Here is a 26742-nt window from a genome sequence, read left to right as displayed (position 1 = left end):
CGTTTTTACCAAATTTCGTCAACATTGGGTCATTTTTGCTTGAGTTATCGTTCTAACGTTCTTAAAAAAAGTACACGTCTACAGTCATTAACGCTGTTAAAGTTTGATGTTATATCATATAGAAAAGTACAAAAAATCTTTAGATTGATTTTAACGAGTTCGCAATCCAGCATGGGAACGGGGCTTTGGGGGGGATTTATGGGGTCAAAATTGGGTTTTGTCATGATAAACCCTCTACACATAACATTTTCCAATTTCTCTCTAAACAATTGAGGATACCATGATGATTTTGAATACCTTAAAAACCAATAATTTTGTTTATTGAAGTGTTTTTGTACGAATATTGGTTACCTACCGAGAAAATTCCAAAATTAATTGTAAATTTATCATTCTCATTTTATTCTTATGGAGAATAAGTAAAATGTTGTAGTTTGCTCGTTTAAGGATATATTTTGATAAAACTTGGCAAATTTATTTATCTTGACCTTGGCTATTAATATTTCAATAAAAAAACACACTTTATTATCCTCTCCGTAGCAGCAAACCTAGGTACTAATTCAACTCAATTGAAATTTATTTAATTGAAAATAAAATCAGGCAAAAGGAAACTCACTTAATCTGCAGGTTTGCTGCAGTGGGGGTATTTTGCCTATTCCAGGAAATACAGAGACGGCATCACGACCTATGATTGCAAGGAAAATGAAAGATTGCTGCAGATTTCTGGAGAGAGTTGATAAAACAAAACACTAAACAATTTTAAATTATTTTAGTGATTAACGGCCGCCATTTTGAAATGACCTAATCAAACTCGATCATTGATAAACTGGGATTATATATTGTATTCAAGCACTTGTAAGCCAAATTTGATTAAAATCGGTTTAGGCGTTTTGGTATTACAGTATAACCAATTCATAGCGACCCAGCACCCTCTTACGAGCGCCATATTGATGACGTCATTACGGGCGACCAAGGTCCTTAAAAATTGGGGTCCGAGGGGTTTAACATTCTTGGTCTCATATATTATCTTCACCCTAAGTCGCAGGATCACCACCAGAACGGAAATATTTTTCTACTACCCATACTCACTTAGCTGTCAGTGTCAAGTCAAGACGACGATGGAGAAGAACGAGTTAGAGAACCTCACCATTCCATGGATGGTGATGATGCATCAGTAGCTGATGAACAATATGACACGTGGTGGTTAAAGAGGCGAAACTACCAGTTTCTTGATTAATTTTCCTCACAACTTTAACATGTGACACAGTCTCATGTTCAGTTTTGTAATAATTGATATTAACTGGATTATTTTACCTTAATTTATTTGTCATATTTAGTTTTTCATTAAAAATTAGTCTTTTTCTGATAAACTGTTGGTTGTATTGCTTTTATTATGTTATATTTCGATTCTGCATCCTAAGAAACATAGAAAACGACACCTCACTTGCTTGGATCCCATAAATAAAAATTTTCTCAAAATCACTACCCCCATAAACTTTAACCCCCATAAAATGGTACTTCCACCTCCACAATCACTAGGGACTCTTCAGATTTCAAAACCTAATGGTAATTACTTCGTTTCCTGCAAGTTTCATGAATGGACTAATTTTTATGTTTTCTTAGGTGAGTTTTACCTGTACTATACTCTAAAACAAGCGTGTGTACGGGCAAACTTTAATTTTTGTCCAAGGATTTTACATCTTTTTGTTGAATATGGGGTATTTGGTATTTGGACACGAGAAATCGATTGGAGTAGGTCACAACGCTGGGAAAAATCGGGTTTCTGTCCAACAGCCCTTGAAAGTGCCCATGTTATCGACAACACCTTTATGTAGCGGCAGTTAACAAATCAGCTGTTACTGGTTATTTTTCATGTCATAATTTGATTTTATTTATAAATAAAAATAACTGCATTGGTTAGTTTGGAATAAAAATTTTAACGAACAGTTGTATTTAGTTAGTTTTTTATGTACATATTAGAATTAAATGTTTTCAAGGTTAATTTAAAGCGTCAAAGCGAAACTATTTACAGAATCTGCAAGGGAGAAAAGCTAAAATCGGTCATCGAGAAACAAATTTGACCACTTTGTCTACAACCAAACCAGATCCAACCAGCTCATACATTTCACCAGATGTCTCAGAACCTTGGCAAGTCGCGCATCAAAGAATGATGAAAGTGGTGAAATAATTTCAGATCTTATGGCCGAGCAGGAGCGTCGACGAATCGCTGCTCTACGTTAGGTAGAACGTGAGCGCAGTGATGTCTGAAATTCCACAAACCTATAAAGTCGCCAAGTCGGTGGATATTTTATTGAATACACCCACATTGCAAACGGATAGTCGGAAATTTGAAATACCGTGCAATACTTTAATACTTTTTAATGAAATGGCGACCATACAAAGTAGGTATTTTAAGCCTAGTATGAATGGAGATGAGTGTAGGATGAGTGGCGTGATCTTGTAGTCTTGTTAGTGACTAAGGATGATGTTGGCCGACTAAGGCCAGTAGCAATGGCTGAAACTTACAAAAACTGTGTTCTATATCAATATTCATGATATTTAAACTTCATCCTTAATGAATCCTAGACCGCTGTGTGTACATAATAAAGCTAAAATAAGTTAAATATATTCGTTTCTTCCAATACAAAATCATTAAGCACAACACAGAGAAGTAATATAAAAGTAAGCAATCAGTAAATATATTTAATATTATCTACTTAAAATTTTGAATAAACAGATATATAACTTTATCCCTCTGATTTACTTTACATAGTACAGGCATCTTTAGAACAATGCGATAGAGTTACTACAATGGTTCAAAACGATGGTTAAAATACTACAATGGTTAAAATGTTCTCTTAAAAGATGCCTAGTATATGTATGTATTTTACATCTACTTTAACTTACTTTTTTCATTCATTCTTTTCCAAAATTTAGATCTGACCCAACAAAAACACTTTTTTGTCCTGCAATGATGCAAAATCAGTATGATTCAGATTTTCTTAATATATTTAACCAAGTCATTCAACGTTTAGTCAAAATAAAATACTGATTCCATACGTGGATATTAATATGTATTTAAATCCCGGAACTTTCATAAACACAATGGGATTACAGTTTTTTTTTTTTTTTTTTTTTTTTTTTTTTTTTTTTTTTTTTGTATTAGATACAGTACAAAAATTCATACTAAATTTAGATAGCAAAAACATGAGACAGAGTTTGGACTAGATATCATATCCTCCTCTAATACAAGAACCCAGCAAAAAGAAAAAGAAGTGGCAAAGCCGCCGTCATAGCTTACAAAACAGCTTTAGCACTAGCTCATGTGGAGCGTCTGTGCAATAATAATGTTTACACTTTTTTGTTATTTGTGACTGTTTACAGGGAAATAGGCTGGTGAGTGTGTCGTTGCCACGTTTTTTGACACACCCTTGTGTTAGAGAAGACTATGATGATTCATATATACAAAACTAACCTTATATTTCCAATGTTAGATTACAACCAGTGTTGTTTAACAAGATCGGCAGCCTTCTCTCCAATCATGATGGAAGGAGCGTTGGTGTTGCCTCTCACAATGTCTGGCATTATAGAAGCATCAGCAACTCTGAGGTGTCTCACCCCCTTCACCTGCAATTGAGGGTTGACCACGGACGTAGGATCATCAGCAGGTCCCATCTTGCAGGTGGAGGTTGGGTGGTAGCATGTCGTCACAAAGTGTTTAAGAGAACAAATCCTGAAGTCTCTTGAAGACACCACATACTTGGAGCAAGCAGGAGCAACGATTTCATGAAACTTGGTGTCCAACGATTTCATAGCTTTGGTTGACGCTAGATTTGATAGAAATTCAGTGGCACGTAAAAGTGTTTCTATATCACGTGCATCGGTCAAAAAATTTGTAACAATTTTAACTTTATCTTCTGGATTTTTAGATCTCAACAGTATCCGACCTCTGCTATGAGGCTTCAATAATGTCGGCATTACTGGTGTTACAAATCTTTTTGAATTTATATCCAGGAATAATTTAATGATATCATCCCGTATACCAAACATTGCCAAGGCATTTGTGAGTGATGAGGTGTTGTTTACATCAATATCGTAGTGGTAGGTTTGAATATCAGGGATGTTAGAGTCAGTATCAACAGTATTTATGAACCCAGAATAGCTCAACATACCTATACTTGAGAGTTGACTGCTAGAAGGTGACATTAAATATTCGTACATATGGTCAGTCAATCTCTGGCGTGGTCTTGAAAAATTGTATGAAAAGAGCAGTCCAGCCATCAACATGTGATCTTGTAGGTTCTGCCCGACTGGCAAATCTTCAATTACATCAATTCCTAACTCCTCCAGATGTTGTTTTGGCCCAATTCCTGAGAGCATGAGAAGCTGTGGAGAATTTATAGCTCCTGCAGAAATAATCACTTCTTTCTTTGCTTTAACAGTTATCTCTTTATTATTATTATTTAAAAACTTAACTCCCTGTGCTGTCTTGGATTGATAGTCGAACAAAATTTTTGTAGCTAATGAATTGCGTGAGACTTTGAGGTGTTTACGGTTGTTAAATCCTTTTAGGAATGCCTTGGCCGTGCTACATCTTTTACCTCCAATAATTGTTCCCTGCAACTTGACAAATCCTCTTTGAGATTCACCATTACAGTCGTAGTTTAGTTTGTACCCAAGTTCTTCCATTCCTGCACCGTATACCTTAAGTAAATCTTCTATACTGTCATTTTTAAAAGACCCAATAGTCAAATAACCACCTTCATCATGATAATATTTATAATTATCGTGTCTCAAAACTTCTTCGGCTTCTATATTTTCTGACTTTTTGAAGTATTTAAGCACGCTCTCATAGTCCCATCCTTCATTCCCAGCCCTAGCCCATCCATTGTAATCTTCTTTGTTTCCTCTGACATAGATCATGCCATTGATTGTGCTAGAGCCTCCAAGAACCTTTCCTCTGGGCCAGTTGCAGCTGTTATTCACCATTGCCAAACAATTGTTTTCCTCCGGCTCAGTCTGATATTGCCAATCATATGAAGTCTTTTGCAGCGCACCATACAATCCTGGGATTTCTGTAGATTTTTCTGGATTTCCTCCAGCTTCCAGCAGCAGGATTCTCCAGGAAGGTACCTCGGATAACCTGTTTGCAATCACAGATCCTGCAGATCCTGATCCTACGATGATGAAATCAAACTCTTCCCCATCCTGAGGTCTATAGTGGTCTGGATAATCTGATGGGTTTGCCAATGAACGTTCTGCTTCTTTGACCGATGAGTGTATGTCCTGTATTACGTAGCTGGCCAGGTCTTCTGGATTTTGGACTGTTGAACATGTCTCTGGTAGAATGGATGGAGTGTCCAATCTTACTGCCCTATGGGAAAGTTACTCTTTGTTAAAAAAATTTTAGAGTCCTGGTTATCCAACCCAAACCAAGCCTAGGAAAGGTTGGAATGGATGATAATGTATAATAACCCTGTTGTAAACTTGTTAAGACCCATCAAATCAACCGAGTTTCACCATTATCAAAACTATTTGAGGATTTAATTTTGTGCTCAATTGAAACCACTAATCTAGGCTCTAGGTCTTATCATAAGACTTACAATAATAGTTTATTCGCTATAGGAGAAGTTTGCTATAAAACACAAAATTATAACCAATGAATTTTGTGGTGCAACCTTAAACAGTGTGGTCCGTCAAAACAGTTAAGGCTCGATTATAAAATAATCAACTCGGCTTTATAAAATAAAGGCGAGTTTTCAAGCTACTAGCTGACAGGTAAAATGCAAGCTTTATGTGTGAAGGACATACAAACATTTCTAAAGCAATTCCTCAAAAATCTTCAAGTTTAACTGTTATTGACTAAACGTCACTTGTGCATGAGCAACACTGTATAAGTACACTTGCCAGTCACTCGCATAGCTATTTGTAAACTAGTTTACGGCGAGGTTCACAAAGCTGCGGAAGTGGCATGTTAAGTCGCCAGCAGACTATAACTTTTCCCAGAGCTTTTCTAACAGCAGCCATAAAGCAAGTGAAGCTAGTACACTGGGCTAGTTTACAAGCTGCATGTAAATAATATGTAGCTTTTAATCTTGCCAAATATGTACATAACCCATATTTGTTTTAAGAAGTTGCCGACACTATTTCATCTTGCATTCGGCCCGTTCACATAGACCACAGGTCAGTGCGTCCTGTGCTTAACACTCTACAAAAAAATAAAATCTAGCATTCATGGCTATACTGTATTAGTATTTAGAATAATGTTTACCTACTTATATATATACTTTACCTACTTTGTAAAAAACTAAAAGAATATTGATAGTGAAGAAAAAGTTAATTTTATAAATGGCATCCATCCGTTTGACAAAAAAATTGTAATTCTTAGCTTTAGGGCAGAAAGGAGTAATTAACCAAAAACTATATTCCCGATTTGGCTCCTTTCTGTACAGTATATTGAAATAGCAAAATTAAGATCACTGGTCTAAATGCCTCCTCCCTCATCTTAATCATCTAACAATTGTGAGTTTTTTTTTTACTTTAACTAACTTTAACTCCTAAATGCAGGTACCAATGGGTATTCTGTATTCATAACATGTTAATATTCAAATTAAAAACTTGTTCTTACCCATAAGCACAGTTGTAAACCACAGAACAAAAAACAAGTATTAAAATATTATTCATTTTCACCACATACTAATTTAGTAACTAAACGTATTAAATTGATCACAATACCATTCTCATTTCTCACCAAATCTTTTTAAGACAGTTCCCACATTTATTATCTCCATTAGGAACAAACATAGATTAACTAATTAAAGAGAAAACAGAGAACACCAGATAAAGCACTAAAACTTGAACAACTTTTGACTTTGCGCTGTATTTGATTTATGGTCATTATAAGAGTACCTATTATTATTTAATATTATAAGAAACCATGTTTATGAGTTATTATTTCTTTTTGGCAAATTCTCTTATGAAGGGAAACATTAATTACATAAGGCCAAAAATGTTCTTTTATTATTTGGTAGGTCCGAAATAAAACAAACCCGCCATTACCTTACTTGTACTTAAGGCCTCTTAGAATAAAATAGACTGATCATATACAATTGTATGTATAAAAGGTTTGACTATCCATAGTTTCTTAACACAAAAAATCTGTCTAAAAGCTAGTGAGAGAACGCTATAAAATATTTACTTCTGACTACCCGCAACGTGCTACAATTTACATTATTTCTTGAGAATAAAATGAATAGAAAACATCAAAATCCCAAACCGCAGTAAACCAAATGAAAATGATCCAATGAAAGGTTTGCGTAGCCTTGAAAAAAAAGGGTTACAATGAGGTGTTTTAATTTATATCACACCACTATTGTGTGGTCTACTATAGGAATGGTATAAGCTAAATAGATGCACTAAATGCACATTTTGTATGAGTAGCTCAGAGGAAGTCAGTGGCGGATCTAGAACAGTCACAAGGGGAGGGGGGCGAACCGGGGGAGGGGCTGGGGTGTTCGGGGGTACCCCCGAAAAGTTTGTGTAAACCAAGTCTCTAAAATTGCAGTTTTATACCATTTCTTTGTCCAAAGTTAGTGTGACAAATTATTTTACGCAATGTGCATGCACTACTGTATTACAGTAAAAAAAGGTGTATGCAGTAAAAAAATATATATATGTATGCCCGAGGGGGGGGCAGTCGGCCCCTTCGCCCCCCCCCTCTGGATCCACCACTGGGGAGGATCGCCTGTGTATTTGTTGAGGAAGGTGATGTTCGCCACACCCTTGGCCAAATAAAGGAAAACTACTATTTCCTTACAGTGGGACCTATATTCCGTTGTGGAGGTGATGTTCCACAGTGAATAAAGCCAAGTTGCCTTCTACATTCATCTGTTTTGTTTAAAGCAAACACAAGGGATATATTACCCTATAGGTTTCCAACAATAAGTCCTATACTATTAGTTTGCAAAACTTTTGGTCCAAGCATATAGTCATCCAAAGTCCGAAGCGAGCCGCAGCTGTTTCAGACATTTTTTGTGCACTAGAGTGTGTGAATATTGCAAAACTGTCAGTTTGCACAAGGGTGTTAGTGAGTAATGTTTACATTTTTAATTGACCAAATCCAGTGACAAATCCAAACAATCCAAAATTGGAAGAATATATTATTGAGATGCTAAATAACAGTATGTCTGAGGAGAATATTATAATTGGCATTGAAAATAATAGTATGCAATGTGGTGGATATGATGAACCTGAAGAACAGTGTTGAAACATTGTGGAAGTTTTGGTGGGGATTAGGGATGCAGACATGGCAGCTGAACTGAGTGGTTTAGCTCTACTTCAGAATGATAGATACATTGTTATGGATATTTTTTATTTATGGATATACTAGCAGAGTACCCGTCCTTCGTACAGGGTTGGCATACAAGTATAAAATGCTTATTACAGTTATGGGAGAGGACACGGTTTAAGAAAATTTGGTCTTTTAGTTTATAAGTTATCATCCTATAATAGTGTAGCACACATCTACCATAGCCAGCCCTAATGTTCTACCACTGCACCTAAACCATAGAAAGAAGTAAATTTCTCATTGTCTGCCACAACTTTTTGACCTGGTATTTAATTCAGCCCTGGTAGGGTTAAGAATGGTTGACTAAAATTAATTTTTTAAACTCACAAACACTCCTAAACTTTAACAGAAAAATTTAATATTAAAATAATTAACATGAGAATAGTATCAACAAATAGGTATTCAAAATAAACAATCTTTTGTGGGGCTATGACACTCTAAATATTACTGTTTGAAAGTAAACTTGGTCATAGCCATGTCAAGATTCTTTACTCATAAGTATGCATGGCTGAACATTAAAATACTGAAAATATAGTGTCAAATAAACTAAAACTATTGCCGTGCTTAAAACTAAGACAAAAACCATTTTCAATTCATCTAAAGAGGACAAGGACAGGTCTACTAAATATATCCTGACTTTTTTTTAATATTGGGGTTTAGTTCTGTTTTAATGTTTAAAGGAATTTATTTTTGAAATTCATGTCCTGCATTGAATGTCTTTTTTTGACAAGCTCTAATTTATGATTTCTAATTACAAAGTTATTTTTGTTATGTGTAATCACAGACAAGGGAAACAAAAGCTTTAATTTCCTTACTCAATGGTGAAATCTAGTTGATTGGTTTATATAAACTAGGTGAAACCCGTCGAAATCGACGGATACTTTCAAGGCTTACGCTAATTCATCTAACTGCGATAAATTGAGTGAAATTAATGAAATTATACAAATTTAGAGAATTTAGCATTGTTTAAAGAGTAATAAGTGTAAAAACAATAATGATATTTATTGCGTTAGTTCCTAAATATGGTTGATCATTCAACGAATAAGATATTTCCCATACTTTGGAAGAACCTTTAAATAGAATTAAAACGGTATTGGTGGATCTTTTTTATTATTTAAAAACTTTCCCGATTTCATCAGTGTAATAAAGATTAATCTATGATTTTATTTGAGAGAAAATATCTGCTTGTTGAGGAGACACGTTCTAACTTGAAAGGGAGGTCCATCCGTCACAGTGTAAGTTTGATTTTTCCTTCGTCACGTCGCATCAGTTCATATCGTAATTCTGTGCCAATAAATTACCCTCTAGTATAGTTTTGAGAAATCGGTTGTGGGGTTAATGTTAAAGCTAAAAGTAACTTCTGCACTTGCATTATTTTGTATTGTATTACACAATCGAAGATTTTTCGAATGATTGAAAACATGTATGACAATAATCTCACTAACCTCTGATGATCAGTCTAGAATAATATGATAAAATATAGCCAAAAGTGGTGAAAAAGGCAGACACCAACCCGTACAATAGATATAAGATAGTTCAGTAAGAAATAATTATTGTTAAATAAGAGTTACTGTGATAAAAGGATTTTCCACTGATTTCGTAATGGAACGTTATATTGCAAAATATGACATGATACAGAAGAAAATCAATTTTAAAATCAGAAAATAACATTGCATATACTTCTTTTGGACAATTCAGTAACTCCCAATACATGTGTGTTGTTTAAAACACAATTCAAAAATTAACAGCAGTTTCATTAAAAAGTATTATTTACATGGACAAAATGTAAACAAATCTGTGGAGGGATGTTTAAGAGCTTCTGGGGCAGAGCCCTAACGGGATTCACTTATTTTTTCTTTTGGTAACTCATCTAGACCAAGACCTTTCTTTGGACACCTCTACCAAGTTTCTACGCCCAGTCATTCTCTCAAATTAATGGAGACAAAGTTTCCAATTAAATATTTAGATTCCCCCATGTTAATCTTAAGGGAGAAAATCCAACTTTAAAGGAAGATCCTGCCCAAACTAATAAAGATTTCAAAAAACGAAAAAGACTTTGCAAAACTACAGATCAGGGCCATTCATTTGACACTTTAATCATCAAAATCGGTCCAAAAATGAGGGAGGAGTTCTGTTTACAAAAATCGGCTTAGCGTATTATATATATAGATGGTGGTTTGAATTTTTGTTTACAAACATAATACAGTCAAGAACATATAATCCATAAACAGTAAGAATTCTTAAATGTTTAAAGGCTTCTTTGCTGAATCATCGTTGTTTATTTTTAACATAGCTTTGATTGATTGCTTCAGTATTGTCAAAATTTTGTCTAGATTCGTTTTTGAGATAGTTCCATATACACATATACCATAAGATATATGGGATTGAATTTGGGGGAAATGAATCATTTTAAAACTTCAATACTGCATAGTTTTGACATTTTTTTAATCACAAAAAGAATGGAGGTTATTTTATTCAAAATAAGATTAAAATATTGGTCCCAAACTCCCAAAACAAATTACTATCCAAGGTCAGAAGGAACCTTACAGCTTCTGATATTTCAATTGGTTGGTTTTGTACTTCAATATTGGGATTGATATTATTCTTATTTTGTTTTGTTTTGAAAGTGACACATTTAGTTTGACTTATTATTAAAAATATAAAAATCCTCAATACAAGCTATTTCTGTTATGGATAACAACTCTACATCTACTGCAGTTTTTTCCAGATACTTTAGGATTAGAGTAATCTGCATAGCTTAATGTAAACTAACACTATGACACTGATGACTGTGTATTGTCAACAACTAAACACTTTAAGTAGGTGTCTAAAACATGCAGCTTGTCATGTTGTACAGGAGACTTCACAACCAGTGTTGTTTAACAAGATCGGCAGCCTTCTCTCCAATCATGATGGAAGGAGCGTTGGTGTTGCCTCTCACAATGTCTGGCATTATAGAAGCATCAGCAACTCTGAGGTGTCTCACCCCCCTCACCTGCAACTGCGGGTTGACCACGGACATAGGATCATCAGCAGGTCCCATCTTGCAGGTGGAGGTGGGGTGGTAACATGTCGTCACAAAGTGTTTAAGAGAACAAATTCTGAAGTCTCTTGAAGACACCACATACTTGGAGCAAGCAGGAGCAACGATTTCATGAAACTTGGTGTCCAACGATTCCATAGCTTTGGTTGAGGCTAGCTTTGATAGAAATTCAGTGGCACGTAAAAGTGTTTCTATATCTTCATTGTCCGATAAATAACCTGAAATAATTTTGACCTTGTCTTTTGGATTTGTTGACTTTAACAATATCCTCCCTTTACTGCGAGGTTTAAGTAATGTCGGAAATACCATGGATATAAATCTTTTTGAATTTAGTTCCAAAAATGATTTACCCACTTCTTCTCTTAACCCAAGCATTCTCAAAGTCATTGTAAGTGCAAGTTCATCTTTCGCATCAAAATCAAAATGATGGAATTGAATATCTGGGATTTTGGAGGAGATATCAAGAGTGTTGATGAATCCTGAGTAGGTCAGCATTCCATTGCCTGATAATTTACCAGATCCTGTCATTAAAAAGTCATACATATAGTTGGTAATCGGCTTAAGCTGACGGGAGTAGTTGTATGAAAATACCAGGCCAACCATCAACATGTGATCTTGTAGGTTGTGTCCAACAGGCAAGTCTTCTACCACATCAATTCCCAGTTCCTCCAAATGTTCTTTTGGTCCTATTCCTGAAAGCATGAGAAGCTGTGGAGAATTTATAGCTCCTGCGGACACTATTACTTCCTTCTTTGACCTGACTCTTACTTCGGCACCCCTATAGTTGATAATTTTTGCTCCATTTGCCTTCTTAGAATGTTTATCAATTAAAATTTTTGCAACTAGTGAATTTTTTGAAACTTTTAAGTTTTTACGGGTTTTGATTGGTTTTAAAAACGCTTTGGCTGTGCTACATCTTCTGCCTCCAACAATTGTTCCTTGCAGCTTAGAAAATCCCATTTGAGAATCTCCGTTACAGTCGTTGTTTACTTTGTATCCGAGTTCTTCCATTCCTTCTGCGTAGGTGTCTACTAACTCTGACATATAGTCTTTTTCAAAAGTACCTACAGTTAAATACCCATCTTCTCCGTGATAATCTCTGTAGTTGTTGTGTTCCAAGACTTCCTTTGCTTCAACTTTTTCACTCTTCTTAAAGTATTTTAGAACACTCTCATAGTCCCACCCTTCATTTCCTGCCCTAGCCCATCCATCATAATCTTCTTTATTTCCTCTGACATATAGCATAGCGTTAATTGTGCTGGAACCCCCAAGAGCTTTTCCTCTGGGCCAGTTGCAGCTGTTGTTCACCATCGCTAGACAATTGTCTTCACCAGAGTCAGTTTGATATTGCCAGTCATATGAAGTCTTCTGCAACGCACCATACAATCCTGGGATTTCTGTTGATTTTGCTGGGTTTCCACCAGCTTCCAGCAGCAGGATTCTCCAGGAAGGTACCTCAGATAACCTGTTTGCAATCACAGATCCTGCAGATCCTGATCCTATGATGATGAAATCGAACTCTTCCCCATCCTGAGGTCTATAGTGGTCTGGATAATCTGATGGGTTTGCCAATGAACATTCTGCTTCTTTGACCGATGAGTGTATGTCTTGTATTACATAGCTGGCCAAGTCTTCTATGTTATGGGTTGAACATGTCTCTTGTACCGGTAGTGTGAATTTTTCTCCTTCCATGGCTCTGGGGAAAAAATCTCAGCGTTAACTTACTTCTTACTGACATTAACCACTTCCAAAAAAACAATCTTGTATACAAATAATTTACCCTAAACAAATTTATAAATAAAAAGGACATAGATAGTTTAATTTGTTTCAAACAATATTCTGCAAAGCACAAATTTTTCCACAGAAATACTCACTATCTCAGTGTAAGCCTTAGGCTTATCACGACATTTTCGGGTAAGAACATTTGCCACCTCTATCTTATCACTCTAACCTAGCAGCAATGGCTTTCCCGAGTGACTACCTATCCTTACTGTATGAAGGTACTCAGCAGAAGGGTTTTTTGTTTCTCTTTTGCAGGGCCATTGGCATTTTCTAATGTATTTTGTGAGGCAACAGTCCAAACCCAGATCTTTTTGTTCAGAGGTATTGTTCATTAATAGCCCAGTGACAAAATGACGTCTATGTCCACAATTGATGTCCTACTCGGCATCAAGATAGCAACCATCGGTTATTAAGGCAAGAATTATAAATACAACAGACATAAGTTTTTGTCTGCTTCTTGACTATTTTCTTGTGGTTTTGAATTGATAACTAAAATGTCATTTTCACTTAGAAAGAGGAGATTTAAAAAAATATAGATTTTTCCTACAGTTCCCTAACAATGTACATGTTCTCTCACTGATTTGAGAAAGCAAAGTGGCCAGTTCGCTCATCAGTGAGACAATGTTAACATTGTCTCACTCTAATTACTTTGTCTCACTCCAGATTTGCAACGAGAAGGCACGAAATAGTGAGTGCGTAACATGTAGGCAACGTCGTATGCGCGCGAAATACGTTGGCAGCACTGGCTGTAAATCAGCTGGTCAGCTGTTGTACTGTTGTTTGTTACTTCACATTAAATGTTATATTAAAAGTTCACTTCTGTGTAAAAATAGGTTATGTTTCTTCACCAATTTATTTGTTTTATGGTAACTGTAGGAAAAGTATAGTGTGCAACTCGAGTTCAAAGTACAATTGCCTCACTCGAGAAACCATTCCTCACTCGCCTACGGCTCGTGAGTAAGGATTTCTCTCGAGTGAGTCAATTGCTCACTTTTCTCACTAGTTGCACAAATAACTATTTCGTGTGAGATTCTGAAGAATATAGTTAAAACATGGCCTTAAAAGCCATTCTAATTCAATATTTAAGGACACACACAAGCAGGGCTCCAGGAATCTTTTTTTGGGTAGGCCTGACAATTATAAGGACCAAGAAGGAGTTTGATCGGGGGTCAGTAATTTATCAGTAATTTATTTATCAGTAATTTATTTATTAGTAATTTACTTATTTATTTATTTATCTATAAGTAATATAGTTATTAAAAACCAGTTTAAAACTATTTCAATTGTTAATATTTTTTTATGTGCATGTATCAAAGTTGTATGCTGTTTGCTGTAGGGTAGTTGTCATGCATGTAATTTATGTTATTGTGTATTAGTGCCTCATGTAATTTGCTGTTAAGCTGTATAAGAGCACTTAATAAAGGATTTTGAATTTGAATTTTGAATTTTGAAAAAGGTTTGAGAGGGGCTTCCCTGCAAAGAGGGGTGAATTTTACAATTCAAATGCAAACTAATGAGTTTGAATGATTGCTTTTTCTTTATTTACATATAATTAAATTTTTGTATTTATTTATGATTTTCAAATATCTACCAAAATTTTAGGTAAGCCTACCTGGCCTGACCTCTGGAGCTGCCCCTGCGACACAAGCCCTATAACAGTTACTTAAACAATCATTTGCTTGTTGCAGCATTTAAATTTTTTATTAGTTTCTTTTAGTAGCCTAATTTGAATGTTTTATCACTTAAATTATTTATTGATTTTAGGTTAGTCTTTTGCCTGAGCCACTGTGATAATCTCTATGTACCGGTACCGTACCTGCTTTTTTAAATTATACACAAGTTTTTATGTATTTAATTATTCAATAAGTTAACTTAGTTACCAAAATAATTCTTTACCAGGTGCATTTGTCTGAACTGAACTGCTTATTTATTTATTTATTTTATTGTCTGGAAACCTTCAAAACCAATTGTCTTTCATGCTGTAGCACTAGTGATGTTTTCAGTTGTCTTTAAGGTATTTATATTATTATATTTTGACAAAATCTATTGTATCTCATGTTATTTAATGATGAATAAAGATTTGATTTTATTTTGATATATGAACTTTAACCCAAAGACCAGCGTACCCCTGTCTCTAATGTTGTAGAGGCAAATTATGGTCTCCAGTATACTTGGAAGTGATAACTCTTATTCAGCTTAGGTAAACTTATGACATTGCAAGAACATCACAGACTTACAGACCACACAGAGTTCCCTGTTTGAATATGATATACTGGTCTGCATAATATGGTGTGAAAGTTGTAAATGATGTAAAAAATATAATTCCATCAAGCAATATATCATATTCAATACGTTTAAATAATACAGGGTTAGGCAAAAGTTTGGAACCCCCCAGTTAACTTTTTAACGCCTTGCAGTACAAAAACCAAACTCGGCACATATTCACAACATAAGAAATTGCACTTTTTCATCAAATTCACAACTTTGCCCCAGCCCCAAAAATGGGATATTTTGGGGGCAGCCCAAAATTTTCAAATGTAAACACCTATCATGAGACCCCTCATTTTAAAGGGTTTCTAAAGACAAATTAAATGGTGCAAACTAGAGGTCAATCCCTTATGAAAAAGTTTATATATGGCCATATAAATTTTTTTTTATCCGGTTATATTTGGTTTTGGACCAAATATAACCAGATATGATCATGTATGGAATCCCCCATGTATGGAAATTTTTATATGATTATATATGGAATCCCCCATATATGGAAATTTTTAAATAAAAAATATATAAATAAATAAAAAAATAACAATTCAACATATTTTCACATTAAATGGTATAAACTATGAATTAAAACTATAATAAAAATTTTAAATTCAAAAATTTCAAAACAAAATCCTCATGCATCCGATTGGGATTTGAACCCGGGACTCCAGCGTGAGAGTCCGCCCCGTTAGCCACTACACCACAACCGCTTCATATCAGATGTCTTAACAAAACCCATTAAGAATATGAGAAGCTGTATTTGGTCTCCTAAAACAAGTCAGACATTTTATGTCATTTGAAGAATGTTATTATTAATATAGCCAAACTACGTGACATTGATATTTGCGGCTAATTGATATTAAAGGTACAATTAATTAATTATTAATATAATATTCTCCTTATTTAGGCCTACTACACTTACAATTTTAAAATTATACGTCAGTTTTAAGATTATGTTGCGTTATAATAAAATTGTACAATAGATGTATGTACAGGATTTTGTCATCTGGGTTCAAATCTGGATACTTTATTACTTTACTACTAATTACTTTAAGGAGAAATGCCTATATATTATCTGCCCCCCCTACTGTACCACATTTCAACTCAATCAGTTCAGTAGTTTGTGCTTACGAGAGCAACAATAAAATACACAAACTCACAAACTTTAACATTTATAATATTATAAGAAGTGTTTGGAAGTCCAGTTACATAATCCAAATGTGGCAACAATTCCTTATAATAATTCCAGTTATTGTCAAAAACTCATTTATAGGCTACATGAGCATAAATGGAAAATTATTATTCCATATATGAGTAATTTGATTCCATACCTGGGCATATATGACCATATATAGACCAAAATTCCATATATGGAGGATATTTATGGCCATATATGGGCAATAATTTCATATATAGAAAACATGTATGGCCATATATGGACAATAATTTCATATATAGAAAACATGTAAGGCCATATATGGCCAATAATTCCATATATAGACTACATATATGACCATATATGGACACCACCATATATGGATACAACCATATCTGGTCATATATGCTTCCATATATGGTCATCAAAAACCATATATTGCTTTATAAAAACATATATGGAATTTTGATATGGCCATATATGGCCAGAAATTACTTTTTTATAGGGGATATCGCACCCCTAATCAAAATGCCAGTCATTTTGAAATATCCCCTATTAACTTTTTAACAGGTTATAGCAGGAAAACTAAACTCAGCATACCTTTATAAGAAAAGAGAATTCACCTTTTGGTCAGTATTAAAATATTAATTTTTTAAAGTTAATTGGGGGTGTCCAGACTTTATCTTGCCTGCTCATCTTAAATAATTAAAATGGCTGCCATTTTGATTAGGGGTGCAATATTGACCTCTGGTTTGCGTCTTTCAATCTCTCTTGATAAACCTTTTAAAATGAGGGGTCACATGATAGGTGTTTACATTTGAAAATTTGGGGCTGCCCCCAAAATACCCCATTTTGAGGGGCTGGGGCAAAGTTGTAATTTTGATGAAAAAGTGCAATTTCTTATGTTGTATATATTTGCCGAGTTTGGTTTTCGTACTGCAACACGTTAAAAAGTTAACTATGGGGGGTTCCAGACTTTTGCCTACCTCTGTACCTATAGTTTTGTTTTTAAATGTTCAAATATCCATTTTTTTATTCTGACACTTTTTGTTGAGTCCGAACTAAAAGAAAATAAATAGGTCCACTGATGTCAATCTTATATAGTGTTTCCAATTACTACTACAGTTTCTAGGATCGATGCCTCATTATCACCTGGATGCCTCATTAATATCAATTGTTATGTTCTATGTTAAATTTTTGCCTTTGTCACGAAATTAAATAACCACAAACATATGGGGTATAGTGACATACATACGCACAAAATTTTCACACGTGATATTTCACTGGGTTGACTGGTGAAAAATTTAAAAAAATCCTGGATGTATGCGGAAGAATGCTGATGCTGTGCGCAAAATTATACAACTGAAGCCAGGTTTGAATGAGTCATCCTTGGCCTTGAAATTCTTAAAATTCTTGAAATTCTCATTTTTGACCCTCAAAACACCAAAATTTCCCAATTTCTCTCTAGACCTTATCAAAGAGCTTAAAAAAATAATTTAGTATATTAAAGTGTTTTTTAAAATTCCCATGATATTCTTATGGAGAATGTTGTCAAATGTTGTAGTTTGCTTGTTTATGGATATATTTTGATCAAACTTGCTAAATTTAGGCTATTTAATTTAATACTAAGCTATTAATATTTTACTAAAAAAAACACACTTTATCACTTTACCTATAGCAGCAAACCTAGATACTCTTTAAACCTAGTGTTATTTAAATAGATTTAATTAAAAATCTATTAAGGCAGATGGAAATCTGCTTAGTCAGCAGTTTTGCTACGGCAGGGTATTTAAACTTAAGACATTGTTGCTTACATAATTCAACAAGCTAAACTACATTAAATGTTCTTCAGATTTTCTAAAATTCTCTACAGTCTACGCTTTAAAAAATGTATGCACTTACCCACAAAAAATGTGTAAAAGAGCGGAGAAAATAATAAAATATCTCTTCATTGCAATAAGTATCACCAGTTTACTACAAAACAGACAAAAAATAACTTTAGTGATTTAAAATCAAACAAACCAGTATAAAACAAGTGTGAAGCATTATAATTTGAAACAATGATAACACCAACTAAACCAAACAACCAAAAGGGTAAAGGTTAAAGAAGTCATTCAAGATAAAACAAGGAGAATGACTGAACACAGCTCATATAAATGTGTTATTCACTACTTGTGTCAAATAGTAAGTTAATGTTGAAGTTATAGTTAGTTTTTTAAGATTAAAAGTTTGATAAAATTAGAATAAGTTGACAGAGTTTGATACACAGTTTTTGTATTTCCATAGTAGGCTACAAATTATAAGCTGAAAACAATAACAAATAAATTCTAACCAGCTGACATTTAGTACGTGTTAATTTAATCATAACTATGCCACTCAGAATGACTATGTCTAACTACATCAGACAGAACTATCTAAGAATTAAAGATCCAAAACCTAATTCTACTACTTTTATTTATCACCATTGGATTTGTGATCTTTTATTATGAAACTCGTCACAATTATGAAATTATCTTCAAGAACTCAACCATCGAGATCGTCCAACCGAAGAATCACTGCATCAAACAAGTTTGTAGTTCTACAGTTTGCGACACCGTCGATATGGACTTTGAAGTTCTAACAGCGTACAACTGCTGCAACTGTTCTGGCCTTCCTTTCACCTTCGCCACCATTGAAGAAAATTTAATTGGCAATTATGCTATCGTGTGTGATGTCCCAAAAAGCATGGAAAACTACTCCATTTATGACATCCAAGACATTGATACGCCGCCGCATCTTCGTGGAACATGGCAACTGAAGAGGACCAACACCTCGCCATCGCTTGTCTTCCACATCATTGGGAAAGAACATGTTAATAAGTACTAGCAATTAAGGTCACTGACCATCCACCCAGACGTCAAAGTGAATACAATACAACGACGTTCTGATCAGGGCTGCCCACCCGTCTCAAAAACAAATTTAAGAATGGGATCAAGTCACAAGCCGACGCCAACTCCAGGATTTCCGCCGTCACGTCAGCAACTGATCTAACGCAATCTCTGATTGCTAAAAATTCAGAATGTTCAACCTAATTGGATGAAGAAACCACGCTCTGCTGCGCATGTCAAAAAGTTAGTTGTTAAAGTTGAAGTTAGTTAGTTTTTTAAGATTAAAAGTTTGATAATATTGGAATAAGTTGAGAGAGTTGATATTTTGTTTATTTTGTTGTTTATTTTGATAATGAAAAAATAAATCTTGGCAACACAGCTAAATTTTTAGGAATTGATGTAGATAGTTTATTGAATTGGAAGAATCACATTCATAACACCTCTAAAAAGTTAAATTCAGTATGTTTTCAAATGTTGGTCTTAAGAAATGTTGTTGATTTAAACACTAGACTAATGATTTATCACGCTTTATTTTCGTCAATTTTACAGTATGGAATAGAGCTTTGGGGCGTCACATCTGATTCGTATGAACTTTTTAAACTTCAAAAAAGAATACTTAGAATTATGACTTTGAAACCCGTAAATCATTCTTGCAAACACTAAAGATTCTAACCGTCCCTAATTTGTATATTCTTAAATGTTTATTGTATGTGAAATCAAATTTTGAAAAACTCCACAGTGAAAATAATCGGCACAATTTTAACACTAGATTTCATACAGATTTTCAATATCCTATACACAGATTAAATCTTGTGGAAAGGACACCTTCTTATATGGGTAAAAGATTTTTTAACAATTTGCCTGGATACTATAAATCTATAATAGGATTAATATCTTTTAAAGAAAAAATTTTTGAATTTTTGTTGGAAAAGAATTATTATAGTATTGATCAGTTTCTCGAAGACAAATCAATGTGAATTGTTTGTTTTGTTACCTACTATGTATTTATTTTTACCAATATAAGCTAGTTTATTTTAGTATAGTTTGACAATGTCACCTGTTTTGTCTGGCTGTGCCAGAGCATTTAAAAAAAAACGTTTTGTGACAATAAAGACGACTTTGACTTTGACTTTGAGTTTGATACACAGTTTTTGTATTTAAATAGTATCAATTAATTATAAATTTAAAACAATAACAAATAAATTCTAACTAGCTGACATTTAATACGTTAATTTAATCCATGCCTTGGCACAACTTGTCTAATGTAAAATTTAATCACTCAGGTTTTGATCTCATAATAGTCTTTCAATGACAATGACATTTCCCCCTTTCACTAACACGTACAAAACACAGGGGCCCATCCCCCCCTAGACTCATGACGCCCCCCCAATTGAGCAACAACCCCCCCCCCCACCATAAATGAGGTACACAACAAATGAGAAACATTATTCCCCCGCCCAGCACTATTTGTAAAACTAAAAGGTGTTTTATAAATTTTTTTAGATATTGAAAATTAAAACCCAGTTAATCTATATAAATAAAGTTATAATTTTTTCTGTACATTGCTCAGAATTATACATATTTTGGGTTATTTTTACGTTTTAGGCTAGGATTATACTAGGACGCTAGCGTCCGAGAGGCTGGCGTCCGGGACGCTAGCGTCCCACTTCGAGCCGATAAATTACGTGATTTGTGTTGGGACGCTAGCCTCTCGGACTGCCATTTTATTTCAATGTTTTGTAAATTTTTTATATCTATTTAAATAACATTAGGTTTAACGAGTACCCAGATTTGCTGCTTTAAGGAGGCTAATATTGTGTGTTTTTAGTAAAATATTAATAGCTTAGTATGAAACAAATTGGCCAAGTTTGACCAAAATATATCCATACACAAGCAAATTATTTTCCATAAGAATAACATGGGAGTTTTTAATTTACCCTTCTTTGAATTTTATCCGTAACGAATAACCGTACAAAAACACTTTAATATAACTTACTTAATTATATGTTTTTAAGCTAATTAAAATTACCTAGGGAGAAATATGACAAAACCCCTTTTTTACCCCATAAAACCCCGTTCCCAAGGAGGCACAAAATCGAGCGTCCGGTGGCTTTTTTAGCATCCGACGCTGGCATCCCTAGTATAATCGCCCCCATTTGATTTAATGCCCCGTTAGCGTCCCGGACGCCAGCCTCTCGGACGCTAGCGTCCTAGTATAATCCTAGCCTTATACATTGAAGAAGTTGAAACATGTCTTATCTCAATTTATGTCCATCTGTCACGGCCCAGAAGGCATTTTACGTATCCTAGTCTAAAGGAAACTAGAGTACCGATTATGATTCTAATGGTTGAATTGTATTCACAGGATTGGCGAGAGTGTCCTTAGCCATTAAAATATGGCCTCACTATTTTGGAAATAAAATAACGGACGATCAAAAACCAAACTTTGTGTGATTTTTCTAGTATTTTCCTCCATGTTTACTACATACATCATTTATGAAATACTAATAATCTGTTAAGAGAACAGGTCATATAAGAGAATTAGAAACAGCTGTTTTGATCAAGATTCCTTTTTCTAGATGTCACTGATATGTTTACATAAATGTTGTTTACGAATACTGTGTAGGCCCTAACCATTTCCGATCACGTTTGTAAGCAAATCCAAAACCAAGTGAGATTAATAACCGCGTGGATTTGGCTTACATAAGGGGTTTGATATATCACGGGTACTAATATGTAACTGTAAATTAAATTAAATAACTAGCTATCATCCAGGTCGGGAACCGGAGATTCTGTGTGTAAGTTGTACTGTATATACCCTCTCATTGGGGTAGCTCCACCATATATAAGGAGAAACGTGGCAGCCGCAGTAGAACTACAGAAGCAAATGACCGACCACCGTCATCCACTATATGGGCATCAACAGCAGCCCTATAGACTCAGGTCAAGAAAGAGTTTCCTCAAAACCACTGAGATACATTCAGTAACACCGGAAGTATTAAGGCTTCAGCTATGGAGGCAGGAGGCTCAACAGCCACCAGTACAACTCAGAGAGGAACTCCCTGCAGGCTGTCACCTGCCTTACCCCACATGGAGGACCCTAAATAGATTGCGAAGTGGGGTCTCGAGGTGCAAAGTAAACCTCATGAGGTGGGGGTACTATTAAGGAGAACCAAACTGCACATGTGGGGCCCCTCAGGACCATGAACATCTACTAGTTTGTCCAGATATGGACAGAACATGCTCCTGGCTCGATCTTAAGGAGGCAAATGACGAAGCCATATATGTGGCACATTATTGGCAAAATAATATCTAACTGAGCTGGTGTTTTTTTCCGGACGCGGAAAGTAAGTAAGCTCCTTTGATGAAAATGAAATGGAAACAGTAATTATTTACCTATTTTGCCTGAAGGTCTTGTAGTTAACACTCGATTAACACTCGATGCGCATTTCGCCGCTCAGTGCGGCATCTTCATAGAGTATCTTCTTAAACACTACTGTTATTATGTACATATTTACAACATATTTTCCAGTCACTAACCGGTCACATTCGCGGTCGCGGTTGCCCGGCGGCGACACGAGCGACGGGGTACATTTCGTTCCGCACTGTTGACGTGATAGACTTGTACTGGATCTGAGTGGTTGACAGTGACAGTGTTATGATCAGGGGGTGTAGTCATTGTTTGTAAGGGATGGTCGCTTTCACTTTTGCGCTGTTGCCATTTTAGTGCGGTGTTGCCAGATCGTTGGGTTTCCTCTATGTTTTGAATGAGGTTAAACAAAATGGAATTATGGTAGTCCTCTTTCTTATTTAGGAGGGTGTCAGGGTTAGTGTTAATTTGCTTATAAATTTCGTAACTTTCTTTGACTATTGCAGTAGATTTGGAGTTGGTTTTGTGGAGGATCTGTAATGACTCAGGATAAATAATTTTGTGGCCATGATTTTCTTTCAGGTGTTTGGCTACTATTGAGCTAGGGTTGGTATGATGTTGAGTGTTGTGTTCTTTGAATCTTTTGCTGAAAGTTCTGTTTGTGTAGCCGATATATTGTTTATTGCAGGGGGGCGCACATGTAATTTTATAAACTCCTCTCTCATTATCTGGGTTATCTTTGATGGCTTCCTGTTTGTAAATGGGCACCGGATTGGTTTTAACTTTGTATGCTGGTGTGTAGCCTACTTTATTAAAGATTTTTCCTATTTTTTCTGTTGTTTTATCAGTGTATTTGATAGCTACGTATTTCTGATTTTGGTTTTCCGGGTTTCAGTCAAACCCGGAAAACCAAAATCAGAAATACGTAGCTATCAAATACACTGATAAAACAACAGAAAAAATAGGAAAAATCTTTAATAAAGTAGGCTACACACCAGCATACAAAGTTAAAACCAATCCGGTGCCCATTTACAAACAGGAAGCCATCAAAGATAACCCAGATAATGAGAGAGGAGTTTATAAAATTACATGTGCGCCCCCCTGCAATAAACAATATATCGGCTACACAAACAGAACTTTCAGCAAAAGATTCAAAGAACACAACACTCAACATCATACCAACCCTAGCTCAATAGTAGCCAAACACCTGAAAGAAAATCATGGCCACAAAATTATTTATCCTGAGTCATTACAGATCCTCCACAAAACCAACTCCAAATCTACTGCAATAGTCAAAGAAAGTTACGAAATTTATAAGCAAATTAACACTAACCCTGACACCCTCCTAAATAAGAAAGAGGACTACCATAATTCCATTTTGTTTAACCTCATTCAAAACATAGAGGAAACCCAACGATCTGGCAACACCGCACTAAAATGGCAACAGCGCAAAAGTGAAAGCGACCATCCCTTACAAACAATGACTACACCCCCTGATCATAACACTGTCACTGTCAACCACTCAGATCCAGTACAAGTCTATCACGTCAACAGTGCGGAACGAAATGTACCCCGTCGCTCGTGTCGCCGCCGGGCAACGGCGACCGCGAATGTGACCGGTTAGTGACTGGAAAATATGTTGTAAATATGTACATAATAACAGTAGTGTTTAAGAAGATACTCTATGAAGATGCCGCACTGAGCGGCGAAATGCGCATCGAGTGTTAATCGAGTGTTAACTACAAGACCTTCAGGCAAAATAGGTAAATAATTACTGTATAATACAGGTCTTGTCACTGGGTTCAAAAAACATTGAAATGGAAACATCGCTTGCGCCAACAATCGTCTGCTCCGTTTTACACTTCTGTCTGCTGTGCGCTATGTTACAACAGATTTCAGATACAACAGCTGGGGAATGATGACGATATAATGCTTAGTAGACTGTGATTGAGTGATTAGTAACCGTGGTAACTTTAGTAAGGCTGTGATTGGACAATGAGTAGGCCTAAATATGGCGACTTGTTGAATTTGTATATGAATTGAAGAGAAACCTAATAAAGAACAGAAGAACAAAGAAAAGTAATAACAAGATTGTTCTCGTTACATTCTTTTTTAAGAGTGTTTTATTAAATATAATTTTACACTTTTTTATTACTTATCTATCAATTCCTATGCTGTGATACAGCACCTACCAGTAGCCTATCTGTCAATCATGACACTTTCTAAAGGTTCCTTTAATACGTAATTTATAGCAATGCAGTGTTTGGCTAGTTATTAGTTGAGTTTGAGTTAGCTATAATTTTAATCGTTGCCGTTTGTACAACTGAACCAAGATAAATGATTTGAAATGTACAATAATAATGTTATTGCACAATAATAATGATTGTGCAATATTGAATTTTGTTTATAAAAACGCAAATCGTGACGTTAATGGCTTTTTACAGCGTTTTAATTGGTTTGTCATCTGTTTTATACTATATTGGATTAACCGTATTTTTCATTACCCCCCCCCCCTTCCACAGGTAACTCAGGTAATCGAGTATCTACACAATAGTGTCAAGTATTGTAGCCTATACTACTTGTATTTTAACGAGTATATGTCAACAAAGCGTTCTGGACTAAGTCGCGGTGTAGCTGGACGTGTCTCTACCACGCGTTATCTTTTATCTATCACAGCAGTTGAGCCAATCCGTGCCCTCCCTCTTAGATCTCACGTCTTGCTAATCTTGAATAATAACTTCCTACACGAATCCTAAACCATCCTAAAATCCTATTTTAACTAAATGAATTCAATAATATAACTATTGTCATTAATTAATCAACTTTCTATCTGGTGACTTTGAAATATATTTTTAATTGTCGTCACGTTGAACACTGTTGCAATTAACTAACTTTAGCCCCCCCTATTTGAATTTTTTGCAACCCCCCCCCCCCCCCCAAGAATTTCAATGACGCAGTCTGCGTCACGGCCCCCCCTTGTGGACACCCCTGCAAAACAACAAATGTACACAAGTCATATTAGTACTTTTCATTTTAGTTGGTTAAGTTAATTTTTAAAATGCAATGCATACAACAAATTAGTCATAGTCATAGCCACTTATTTTTTAGCCACATTATTTAACAGATTAATTATTAGTAACGGAAGGTAAAATCAACAAACAAAAAACTTTACAGTTGGTTTACTATGACATTATATCACATAATTCCTCTACACAATTCAACATTATTCCGCATAAGGTAGAATAACTGTATTTTTCACAGTAACCGTATTGTATACTTCAATTGCGAGCTTGTACAAGAACACTGCCAACTCAATCGTTGTGATGATGCTGCAGCCCAGAAACAGACCAGCAAGGGACCCGACGTCCACTGAAACGAGACATTAGACTATTCTCAACTTTGAAATAACTTTACCAGCAATGACTTCACTCTGCCATCTGCAGTATTTTTTTACTTTATCCTCCTACACATAGTAAACTGTTTTCAACAACATGTCTGAGTTTAGGATGAAAATTCCCTTTTCGGGTCTCCCTCAACCCAAAAAAGTGGTTTTTAAATTTATGTCTGTGTGTGTATGTTAGGATGTGTACGTACAGATCTACAGACCACACATGTGTCGTGTTCCAAATTTTTATGAAATTTTGTATGTCGGTAATTTATGGTATCTTTAGGTTTTTTCTATTTTTGAAATTTATTTTTTATGGTGATTTCCCAAAAACCCCATAAAATTACAGAAAAATCTAAATTTAAAAAATGGCTCAAACAATTTTGATTAATATTTCACAAGTTATAGTCCTTTTAACTTTTGACAAAATGGTATAACCCCATATTGCAGTAAAAAAATATGTTTCAAAAGTAATTGAAACTTTTGTGATTTTCCCCTATAAAATATCATAGATTACTCCCACTGCTTACCCA

General features: G+C 35.0%; 2 protein-coding genes across 2 annotated transcripts in view; both read right to left on the bottom strand.

Moving 5' to 3' along the window:
• Positions 1-3492: 3492 nt before the first annotated feature.
• LOC129005852 (glucose dehydrogenase [FAD, quinone]-like) lies at positions 3493-18603 on the bottom strand. Its single transcript, XM_054434870.1, has 2 exons — positions 18490-18603; positions 3493-5371 (listed from the first exon to the last, which is right to left on the bottom strand). The coding sequence occupies exons 1-2, from the start codon at positions 18537-18539 to the stop codon at positions 3493-3495; spliced, it is 1929 nt and encodes a 642-aa protein (XP_054290845.1). The 5' UTR covers positions 18540-18603.
• LOC129005877 (glucose dehydrogenase [FAD, quinone]-like) overlaps positions 10694-26742 on the bottom strand; it is a 20496-nt gene continuing 4447 nt past the window's right edge. Inside the window, exon 2 of the mRNA XM_054434909.1 lies at positions 10694-13083. Coding sequence (XP_054290884.1) covers positions 11208-13079 — 1872 coding nt within the window. The 5' untranslated portion in view covers positions 13080-13083 and the 3' untranslated portion in view covers positions 10694-11207. The remainder of the gene's footprint in view (positions 13084-26742) is intronic.

The sequence above is a fragment of the Macrosteles quadrilineatus genome, unplaced genomic scaffold (assembly GCF_028750875.1).
Source record: "Macrosteles quadrilineatus isolate MER2022 unplaced genomic scaffold, UCM_ALF_1.0 Scaffold_39__1_contigs__length_1060358, whole genome shotgun sequence".
NCBI lineage: Eukaryota > Metazoa > Arthropoda > Insecta > Hemiptera > Cicadellidae > Macrosteles > Macrosteles quadrilineatus.
Note: the sequence above shows the minus strand (reverse complement) of the source record. Positions and strands in the feature narration are given on the sequence as shown.